Below are 11,631 nucleotides of genomic sequence, written 5' to 3'. Positions count from 1 at the left end.
TAAATGAATATGAATGTTGTTTCATGCTTGGACCCAACATAAAGGAAGTCAGGGGGCAGTAGATAATTGGATTATTGTGACACCTAGTGGCTGATCTCAGTATAATAGTCGTGCTGTATGGATATACTGTATAGTCCAGTTTGGGTTAGTTAACATAGATATTGACACACATACACCTACATTTCGCGCTCGGGGAGAAAATGTTTTTCTTGTAAACTATATTGTAGCTAGCTGTAACCGAATTACAAATTGAGCAGAATCGGGTCTGCGGGTGTATGTGTAAGAACGCTGCACACGAAGTTAAAGTTTAAGCAGAAAGTTTTGATAGCTGCCTGCAGACTTGTTGCACTAGAGTTTGCGCGTCTTTGTCGTTCCGCCTTGAAAGGTGAGGGCGCTCCTTCCAGTCCAAGGATGCTTTCTCGCACACTGTCTGACCCCCACATCGACAAGCCACTTCCTCTTTGTCTAATTTCATGGCGATCGGGAGAGAGGGAACACCGCCGACGCACGCACACTGTCTGAGCACTCCTCAAAGAGTTTATTCGGGGTAAATAATTATCATTTCTCCTCACAAGATTCGCTTTTTAGTTCACAAAGTAGATGTGGTTCAAATCAAGCATACGGGCGATTGTTCCTTCCCCGAAGAATTAATGATTTTAAAGCTTCTGGGTCAGATATTTCACATTGTAGCGCTCTTCGCTGATAACAGATCGGACGAAATGGGCTCCCCCTCCGTTCTCATCTCCCACACACTCAGCTGCACGCTAGTTATCGGCGATAGCTAGCTAACGTTAGCAACGCTTCAAACGCCTCATGTAATTGTGGACGTGGGTTGTAGCAACACTATTCACGAGTTAATGAGAAGTAAATAACATCAAAAACAACGTGTACTCGAAAGTTGGCGGGAGTTTGAACTTGCCACTAAAATGTTAGAGAGTCCTCAAGTGTTTGTGTTTGGGTTAGCTAGCCACCGTCGCGCAGCTAGCTGCTGTGCTATGTGTTTAGTTAGCGATAGCTCGGATTGCGATTCAAAAGTTAATGCTAGCTGAACTAACTCGGAGTGGACTTTAGTGAATGTCATCTGCGTATATGAGTCAATAAATGTAACGTTTGCATTTAACGGATGAATGTTATCCTTCATTGTAAGCGTTCCGGTGTTTCTGGATAGAGTAGAAACGAGTGAGCTAGCACTGTAAGCTAACTAGTTCATTAACGGTAATTTGGGAGCTAACCGTTGGGGATATTATAACCAAAAAGTTATCAAGAGTGTCCTTTCGTACTGTTTATTCGTACTGTGTGCCTAGGTTGTTGTAGTAAAGTTAAGGAGAAAGTTGGGGAACACGAACGAGTGTAACTGTGAAAAAGAAGGGGGGGAAAAAACTATGCGAGTTGTACAGCGCAAGTTACTTCTCTCAAAATACTTTTGCCACTAGATGATGGCCATATCATTTTAATTGCTGTGCATGCGATGTTATAAGTGTCGAGTTTTATTCAGTTATTATTATTATTTTTATTATTTTAATGAGCCACCTGCAGCGTCACTGTTTCGCATTATTATCACCTAAAGTAATTTTATCTCTGCTTTGTTTACAGTGTAAACTAAGTTGTGAAGCTGACTGGTGCAACAGACGCTATTCTCCAGGTGAGTGTCTGTCTAAACCCTGCAGCTGTACTAATAAATCCTTATAATAAGTTTCTGGGGGTAAATATACAGTATATTTCCCCCAACGCCCCCAAAACCGTAGTCCTGTAACTTTTTAGCTTTAGTTATCACTTGATCTTGTGAAAAAAAAGTTTCACTTGAGAGTGTTTTCATTCCTGGCAAGTTTGATTATGGCTAACTTCTAATACTCCAAATTCTATGTGTTTAAAAAGAAAGTGACTCTTTTTTTGAATTCTAAAATCCTCATTACTTTTCATTTGCAAGTTGGGTTTAATGCAGGTGTCAACATAAGGATGCATTTAAAATTTCAATTTTTTTCATCTTTTCATTTTTGGCTGGATTCTTGTATGCAGGTGAAAATACGTGGACGTCATTAAAGGGACCCTGCCACCACTTGGATCTGTTCTTTCTGTGTCCCTGGGTATAGACTGCTTGGTGTATGGCTCTGATGGACAAGCACAAACAAATCAAGCGGCAGAGACTCGACCGCATTTGTGAGGGTGAGACTATAAGCATTACAGTCATATATATGTAGGATTCTCAAAAAAAAAAAAATATATAAGTGTTTTGAGGAAGTATAATAACATTTGTTTGTAATGTTCCTGTGCCATTGCACATAATGATAGTTTCTTATGAAATAATCTTTAATACTTGGTTGCAGAAGAGATTTACTACATGCTGTGTCCTCATGAGAAAACCACCTTTTAAGCCACAACTCACAAGGGTTTTAACTCCGAAGGCGGACAGTAGTAAAGAATTTGAAATATCCATCAGAATGGGCAGATGCACACAGTCACGGTGAAATTAATTGTTTCGATTTTTAGGTGAGAAAAATAGGTGAACTTGGATCTTTTTAGCAAAATGCATTTGAAGATGTTGCACTGCAGATTTCTAGAGATACAGTGGTTGGAGAGTGGAGAGTTGATGATAGTGATGAGACATAACGGTGCGCTAAAATGGAGGGAAGCGTCTGGAAGAGTCTCAGGAGACGGGTGAAAGGGAGAGAGGACAAGGTGAAGGGTCGTGGCCGCAGCTACAGGGAAACGGGCCAGCTGTCTCTTTAAAAAACGACAACAGCCCCCCAAACCGCTCTCAGCCTCAGCTTGGGCTATGCTAATGAGGTTAGTGCTGGTTGGCTGGCTCTCAATAGAGTCGCCCGGTGATTGGAGGCAGGCTGTGGGGGAGGGGCTGGGCGTGGATGACAGCTGGGATCCAGTCAGCCAAGAGCAGGCTAACAGAGAGAGAGGGAGGAAAAAAAAAACGAGCAATAGAGGGAGAGCAAGGCGAGGGTAGAGAGAGAGGAAGACAGGCTGACAGACTTCATAATGCAAGGTTAGCCCCGGTGCTCATGTGTTTTCTATATCGGCATGTGTTTTTGAAATTTGTGAACTGTGGAAGGGGGGAAGGGATCTAGGCTCTGGGTGTGGTGCCGGCTATGTGTGTGCAGTTTCCCTTTTTTCTTTTTTTTCCTTTTTTGTCTTTAGTGTGTGTTGGTGTCGCAGGCGTAAGAAGGAACTGAATAATCGCATGTGTGTGTATGTGGGTCTCACTGTGTCTGGGTGGAGTACTGCTGCTTGCTGCATTATCATCGCTTGCTGCCCCTCCCCCCTCACCTCTTACTCTAACTACAGAAGGGGGGGGGGGGGGGGAGGAGGAGGGAGTAAGGGGAAAGAAAGGGAGAGGGAGGGAGAATGAATGAATCACTGAATGAATTGCATTGTGTGTGCGGCCATGCTCGCTGGTTGTAGGCCTCGGGTATACCGATGTCCTTTGCTCAGATTGCTCTCTGTGTAGGCCTACTTGGATATATATTTTTACACAGGGAGTCTTTGTGACGCACCCATTTGGGTTTTTCTGCATAGTAAGAGTCTTTGTTTTTTGTCTTTTTTTTTCTCTAGCCTGTTTGCAGTCAGCATGACGGCATTCTTGAACCTTCTGCCGCAAATGTGAATCACACTGCTAAATGGTGTGCATCAGATTGAGTGTACCAGGCTTTATAAATACCTTTTTCCCCTCAGCTTGTGTGCATTTTATTCATGAATTGAGATATGCTCAGGCGTCAGAGGAAGCTTTCGCAAATATTTGTTTTCCACCCCCCTTCCAGCTACCAGCGCCTTTTCTTCCTCAACAGTCTCACCATTACGTCCTGTCTTCTGTCCAAGTAAATGTTCCTGCTTGTCACACTCCCCACCATGGGGGCAGGCGCACACACACCTGTCACCCAACAGGACTGAGATAGTGAGTGCTGGCGCATGTGTGGAGTCAGTCCAAGCCTGAAGACGTTAAAGTCGCCTTCACGCGTCCCTAGAGATTATTTGGGCAGGTTATCCAGCTCTCAATCCAGGTGTTAAGTGGACTTTAGCTGGTTTAAATGCAGCAAAATGTGTGAGTAGCACAGGTAATTGTCTAGAGAATCCACAGCGAGTGAGTGGGCGTCATGTGTCCTGCCTCCAGCAGGCTCTACCCAAGTGGACAGTCTCCTGTTGTCTTCTAGTCCTGAGAAATAAGTGTTGGATCTGATTCTCCTGAAAGATTTATCCAGATTTCATGTGAGAAAACTACAGTGAGCAAGAGTAAAACACACTTTACTGATGTAGCTGTTTTTGCAAAGATGTGGCGTTTATAATTTAATTGAATAGTCTGTACCAGTAAAAATATGATTTTTATATACCAAAAACAAAAATATTATCCAACATACTTAAATGTTGTGTTAAAACACTGACATGGCAGATCATTTATTTAAGATGTTAATATTATAATTTCTTTTTTGAGAAGACACAGACTGAAGTGTTAGGGTGTTTGCTGAGTGGCTTACTAATGTTACAGTTACATTATGTTGGCATAAGCATTTAGTGTTAGCCACTGCAAACATTTCAGCCTATAAAACAAAGTTAATTTCACAACAGCAGTGCCAGCTGTCTCAAACAAAACGCTAACGTGTATTTCAGGATAACCTAAGAAGGACCATACTTTGTTTGCTGATACTATGAAGTGAAACCCACTCAACTTGAATTCCGTGAACCGATCTGGATGCTGGTCTTTCAGGTGCTTTGCTCAACTGGAAGTATTTCCTCCCTTTCTCTAAAAAATATCATTTAATTTGCAGGGGGCATGTTGCACTTATCATCCCTTGCTTGCCCACCTTTGAATGCAAAGTACTTCCTGTTTTTCTTAGCTACCATATCGGTTCTCGCGGCATCCCTATTGATCCCTCTGATTTGTGGTAATCGTGCAATATTGACCGTAGTGCACATGAGCCAGTTGTGCAGATGTTTGCTGCTGAGGTGTTTGTGAGTGTGCGATTGGGGAAATAAAAGGGTACAACAGGAAAAATAAGAAGTAGGGACTCTTCCAGACGGGAGAATTTAGGTCATGACTCAGGCCCCCCCTCCTCTCCAATCCCCACAACCTCCTCCCAGAGACCCCACAGTTTTCTCCGCCCCTCCCCCAGTCATCATACACCCATCACCTCACCCCCGTTGTCCCTACCCCCACCCGTCTGCTCATACAGTAGGCAGGCCAAGTTCCCAGAATTAACACTTAACTAAAAGCCTCTCTTTCATTAACCAGTGTCCGAGCTTCCCCTTTATGAGTAGTAGATTTGAACAGGACGCGATGGATCTGTGAAGTCTTGACGGTGTATAATGGTTACATGCCATCCTAAACAGAGCTGGAGTTCAATGCCAACTAGGCCAGATGGCTGGACACTGTCCATGCCCCATCATAGATATGGTTACACATTGCTTTTGTAACCTTAAAACACTTGGTATAAACACACACACACTTAAACACACCATTTTGATAGTTCCCTTAAGGTTCTGGTGTAAGTGTTGGAAAAATACAGTCATAAAAGTCTTGAGTTATTATTGTCTAGCTCTGTTTAGCCATGTGCGCAGGGTTTTTTTTGTGAGGGTATGATGACTTGTATCACGTCGGATAGTCCAGACATGGGAAATGCAGACTGTTGAGTCACAAACCTTCAGCTGAAATTTACTGGTTCTGAAATGCAAGTAGCTGGTAGCTCTTTACGTCAAACGTCATGTGGAAGCTACATTTGAAAGGGGGCAAAAAAGCAGAAAGGCTGTGTAACAAAATCTGTTTGAAAACAAGTGCTCACATGCGTCTGTGGCAATTTGATACTTTTACCTGGTTCTTGCTTCAGATTGATTTGATGCACATTTGTCCCTTTTCTCCCCGGCGGACTCAGGTATCCGACCCCCAATCCTGAATGGGCCAATGCACCCTCGGCCTCTGGTGGCCCTGCTGGACGGGCGTGACTGCACTGTGGAGATGCCCATCCTGAAAGATGTGGCCACAGTGGCTTTCTGTGATGCCCAGTCTACACAAGAGATTCATGAAAAGGTAGAGGAGACACAAGCACACACGTTAAAAAGGCACGACATTCTGATGTCACATGAAACATTCTTCTAAAACCTTCTAAATGTCAAAAAAGGCTGCATTCCCTTTTCCTAGAGCTGTAAACTTCAGACAGCATCTAAGCTGTCTACACAAAAGAAACCTGCGGAGAAAAAAATTCCCCCCCACACAGATTTGGCTGTGACAGATGGCTCAGACATATTAACAAGCACATTTTATGTTATGTTACATAGTCTCTCAGAGAGAACCCTCTCACTTCTTTTTTTCCTTACTTAGAAGGCTCAGTTACTAACTATCTCTGACCTTCCTGTCTCATGTTTTTCTTGCTGGCTGCCTTGCTGGCCAGGATGCTATTGTAGCGGTCCTCACTATCATTCACCTGCTTCCTAAGAGAGGATCTGTCCCATGGTTGGAAAGATTCCATCTACACCATCCTGGGCTGCAGCTGGAGATTGTTAGTCCTTGCTTTGCTTTGAAACTCCATTATGAGCTGGAGAATCGCTCTTAACAGAACCTGCAGCAGATGGAAAAGTGTTTCATGTACAAACAACGTGAAGTCACTCAGGATTAGCACCGCTAGCTGCAGCCCAAGACAGTGGAGATGAATGCAGTTGATTAGTTTAGTTTATTATTTCTTTCTTTATTCCCTCACTTCATTATTCATTTATCATAATGCACTTAGCAATAGATTTGTAAAGAAGCAGCTGTATTATTTGATGATTTATTTAAGAGAGCATGCATGCACCTCCTTCACAAGTGGAATCGAAATCTGTGCACAACACTGCAGCCTTGTAACAGAATGATAAGTGCAGTCCACTGAGATGAACACCGAGGTGTTAAAATTTCCATCTGTCTCCAACAGGTGCTAAACGAGGCAGTGGCCGCTCTGCTGTACCACACTATCACTCTATCCAGAGATGACTTGGAAAAGTTTAAAGGCCTACGAGTAATTGTCAGGATCGGCTCCGGCTTCGACAACGTTGATGTCAAAGCAGCCGCTGAGCTGGGTGAGAGGATCAAATTTGTACTGTATTTTCAGAGACTTGTACAGCCATGCTGTGACACACAGTAAAATAGAACGGTTTAGTTAGTGTTTCTTTCTTCTTTTCTACCTGTTATTTAGGCATCGCTGTCTGTAACGTGCCAGCAGCCTCAGTGGAAGAGACAGCGGACACTTCGCTATGTCTGATTCTCAACCTGTACAGGCGAGTAACCTGGATGCACCAAGCTCTAAGGGAGGGGACCCGTGCTTCTAGCGTGGAGCAGATCAGAGAGGTGGCTGGTGGCGCCGCTCGTATCCGGGGGGAAACGCTGGGCATTATTGGTCTAGGTGAGTAAAAAGCGTAGTGAGGGGTGGCATCAAAGTAAGGAAATGTGACGAATTTTAAAATAAGCCTGTGCACCACTAATGGCTTCTTATACCCCTAACCTCCCCTTCCTCCTTCCAGGACGTGTTGGTCAAGCAGTAGCTCTGCGGGCAAAGGCCTTTGGTTTTGGCGTGATCTTTTATGACCCTTACCTGCCCGATGGCGTGGAGCGCTCACTCGGCCTGCAGAGAATGGCCACTCTGCAGGACTTGCTAATCCACTCTGACTGTGTGTCCCTGCACTGCAGCCTCAATGAGCACAACCACCATCTCATTAATGACTTCACCATCAAACAGGTGTGTGAACATACTCCAAATATCCAAAACAATGTTGGTTTCAGAAAGGGTAGCATTACTTCCACCTCAGCTATGTTTTGTTTAGAATAGATTGTCTAGTGACAACATACCTCTGCTATCTGTTTAAACCCTGTGAGTAGCTTGCGTTGTTTATTTTAGATGAGATTAGATACGACTGCATTCTGCCGTACTACTCTAAATATTATCTTGCATCAGCTGATAATTTGGTTCAGTTAGGTTATTAATTTTAGATGTATTTGTCACATCCATATGATTAGAAGTTTATTATCAAAATGACTTCAGTAACATCTGAGGACTCGTTCCTGCCTAATTCTGCCTTATTGCTCTTTGTGAGGATGAAAAATATTTTTCTGCAGGGGTCTTTGAATGCATTAATTGTAGTTTTTTGGTGGGATTAATTCAACATAATCATTATCTAGCATCAGCTAAGTAAACTGCTGCTTTAGCACACAGGAACTACTGGCTGGTGTTTTGTAAATAATCGACAGGACTTTAAATGAGAGTGACAATTTCTATGTGCCAGACATTTCAAACATTTGCAGCTTTTCCTGAGCCAAACCTTGTAATTGTGTGACTGTGTGTGTTAATCAGAGTTTAATAGTGCTCATTTGTTTCAGTTTGTACTGCATTTCGCTGGAAATTGAAATTCTTAGCCTTTCCTCGCAAGCTCTCATCCACATTGTTGAATGATATTGTTAATGACACAGATGCGCCAAGGAGCCTTCCTGGTGAACACATCTAGAGGCGGTCTAGTGGATGAGAAAGCACTGGCTCAGGCCCTAAAGGAAGGCCGGATACGAGGTGCCGCCCTGGACGTCCATGAGACAGAACCCTTCAGGTAACCCTAGTGAATTGGGCTCTAACTGGCCCGCTACATTCATACATAAGTGTGGTGCAAACCCTCAGTGCTCTCTCTGTATCAGCCTGTACTTTCTTCTCCAGTTTTTCAACAGGCCCTCTGAAGGATGCCCCCAACCTGATCTGTACCCCGCACACATCTTGGTACAGTGAGCAGGCATCTGTCGAGGCTCGTGAAGAGGCAGCCAGAGAGGTGCGCCGGGCCATCACTGGTAAGACGTGTACACTCATCTCATGAGATCAAGCCATTTCTTTCGCTGCAGTGAACGCATTATCATGTGACACTCCTCACTTTTTGGCAACTATCACTTTTCTAATGACAGTTTGGGTTCTGTGAATCGCCCAGTGTTTGTATCTCTAAGCATGCATACAGGTTTTTTGTGGTTAGGACAAGTGCAGAATTAGTGGATCAGAGCTGGAGTCTGACTAATTCTGGATTTTCTTAAGATGCGTGATAGAGTTTTAGAGTGCTACCAGGAGTACCCCTTGTTTCTCTTTTTTGAACTGAGCAGTTACTGTCATATTTCAGACCGGCTTTCAGGACAAAGTTACTCAGTTTGGATCAGATGTTAGTGAAGGGGAACTCTGCCTTTACACTTTACTAGCACTACCCTTGGAAAAACCTAGAAACTCTTCTAATGATCATAAAACCAAGTTTTTATTACCGAGGTCTCAAAACTCATTAAGGGTCCATGGGATGTCCTCAAATATTGTCTTTATGGGAGAAGAGGTTAAAGAGTAAAATTCCAAAAACACAAATTTTTAAATTCTTGATTATATTTCCACACATAAAAATTTAAAATGAAATGCCTACCACCAAACACAGAGCATGTATGATGAATCAATCAATCAAAGCTTTATTCGCGACATGCAGGTTGCCCTGCAGTGAAATGGGACCCCCCCAACCCCCCCAACCTTACAGACACAACACAGACATTACATGGGGATACAAGTCGAAGATCGGTAGCGTTACAGAAAAACACTGAAATATACACAACAATGGGAAAGTACAAGAGGGAAAAAAGAGACCTCTACTCATGCTGTGCTTCCATGGTAGGACAGCATGAGAACAAGAAACAAAAAAACTCCTCTGCACAAAAAGCACATAAATGTCCACATCACACTTTGTGAAAGACATGACAAGCCACAGGATTGGGTGGGGGGTGAGGAGTAATACGAAGCGAACACAGCAGCCGCCCTGCACAGCGCTACCATTCCAGCGCGGCACATAGACCCGCTGTGTTCCCCCGCAGGAAACAAGCATCGAAGGCGTTTGGAATACACAGGCTTCATTGGAGTAACGTGTTCCCTGTTGCCATGCTGAGACTGTTTTGACTCATATTGCTAGAACATTAAACCAGAAATGTATCCGGTAGCTGAATAAGGAGGTTGTCGGTCATATCTGACAGCGAAACTTTGTGGTTTGTTTACTGCAGGGCGTATCCCCGACAGTCTGAAGAACTGTGTTAATAAGGAGTATCTGATGGCAGCCTCTCAGTGGCCCGGCATTGAGGCCGCTACTGTTCACCCAGAACTAAATGGAGCCGCCTACAGGTGAGCGGAGAATTGACCGAGATTGCCTCATTGGTGATAAGGTTGAATTTAACCTGATCTGATTTTGTTTGGCTCTGTGTCAGATTTCCTCCGGGGCTGATCAACGTTGCAGCAGCAGGCGGTCTCCCAGGAGCTGCCGCAGGCGTTGAAAGTTTGGTTCCAGGAACCCTGGCACATGGCATCGCCCCCGTCTCCCACCCCCCTCACGCCCCATCCCCAGGGCAACCTACTAAGGCCGAAGCCGACAGAGACATCCCTTCCGACCAATAGCCCCCCCCCACCGCCGTCAGCACATTCCGTCATCTCTGGAAACCAACCCCCGCCTCCCAGGATCAGACACAACCCTACCCTCCAGTACATCGGCAGCACTAGTTTGACCTGACGTGGCTCTACAGTCTTTTCTCAGATCACATAACCAGCCCAGGAGTGACCTGTCCACACCACAACAATCCACCCCCCCAACCACCACCACCCAGAATACACCCTTGCCTCCATCATCCACCTGCTCACCCACCATCCCCTCATCTCCTTCACTCCCCCACTACGTCAGCAATAACTGTGTTCTCAAGGATTCAGTGATTGGATTGGTTTATTTCCTTAGTTGGTTGTTGTTTTAATGAAAAGTTGATCTGCTCTGGTTCTAGATGTTAATGTTTGTTTGTTTAAAAAAGAAGAAAACAAGAAAAAAAGCATTTCTGACACGAGGCTTTACAGTCTGCCTCCTGCAGTCCTCCTCTGACCACTAGAGGCACAGACACAGAATGGTTGAAGCCCCACTTTTGTACATTAATGGCTCATGTTACTGCTCTCTTCCTCTTTTCTTTTTCTTACCCTTTCCATCTTTCTCATGATGGGGGGTGAAGTTTGTACTGAAGTAAAAGAAGAAAACAGGACAGAATCACAAACAGTACATCCTCTTCTCCCTGCCAAGTATCTAGCTAACCCTTTAGCCCACTTTGGCCCTTGTCTCTCCTCTGCGCTGTCATCAGTTTGCTCAGCAGAGGGATCCATAATGCTGTCAGTGTGGAGCTCTCTGACTGTCACAGTGTGTTTTTTATCTGCTAAACTCGTCTGTGAGTATTAAACCCATTATTCTTTGTCAACTTTCACTGCTGCGATTGTCTAGTTTTAGGACAGTCATCCCTGTATTTACACACGCTTTTCCCCTTTTGGATTGTGATGTCATGAGATAAAAGCTCTGAGCGTCATATCAGAGATGTACCTGCATGTCCTGGTATGAATTTCTATCTCTTGCCAGCAGTCTTGAGTGATGTGCGTTTGAGTGTGCGAGTGAGCGTGTGAGGTCCTGTGCACCTGGTGCCCACAGGGACTCGATTGCAGCAGCTTTTCTGTTTTTCATTTCCTTCCCAGCTGGAAACCCAGCAGCATTTCAGCAGAGGGCGCTGTCTGGCTGCTCAGAGCAGAGGAAGCTGCCTGCAGCTTCTCTCAGTCACAGTTACAGGTAACCTTTAGTAACGAAGAACACGATGACACA

General features: G+C 44.4%; 1 protein-coding gene across 4 annotated transcripts; it reads left to right on the top strand.

Moving 5' to 3' along the window:
• Positions 1-191: 191 nt before the first annotated feature.
• On the top strand, positions 192-11,363 carry ctbp1l (C-terminal binding protein 1-like). Of its 4 annotated transcripts, none has more exons than XM_086312351.1 (11): positions 192-547; positions 1,594-1,642; positions 2,017-2,163; positions 5,871-6,025; positions 6,903-7,047; positions 7,164-7,370; positions 7,489-7,703; positions 8,432-8,562; positions 8,667-8,794; positions 10,019-10,136; positions 10,220-11,363. In XM_086312351.1, exons 3-11 carry the CDS (start codon positions 2,103-2,105, stop codon positions 10,404-10,406), a joined length of 1,347 nt encoding a protein of 448 aa, XP_086168477.1. In that variant the 5' UTR covers positions 192-547; positions 1,594-1,642; positions 2,017-2,102; the 3' UTR covers positions 10,407-11,363. The 4 variants fall into 4 exon arrangements, with proteins under 4 accessions (XP_086168477.1, XP_086168487.1, XP_086168496.1 ...); XM_086312361.1 differs by lacking the exon at positions 192-547 and adding an exon at positions 763-864; XM_086312370.1 differs by lacking the exon at positions 192-547 and adding an exon at positions 1,174-1,192.
• The last annotated feature ends 268 nt before the right edge of the window (positions 11,364-11,631 follow it).

Source organism: Aulonocara sp. 'chitande type north' Nkhata Bay, linkage group LG2 (assembly GCF_057382095.1).
Source record: "Aulonocara sp. 'chitande type north' Nkhata Bay isolate Kocher_YH1m ecotype deep benthic linkage group LG2, A_spYH_male_GT1.1, whole genome shotgun sequence".
Taxonomy (NCBI): Eukaryota; Metazoa; Chordata; class Actinopteri; order Cichliformes; family Cichlidae; genus Aulonocara; species Aulonocara sp. 'chitande type north' Nkhata Bay.
Note: the sequence above shows the minus strand (reverse complement) of the source record. Positions and strands in the feature narration are given on the sequence as shown.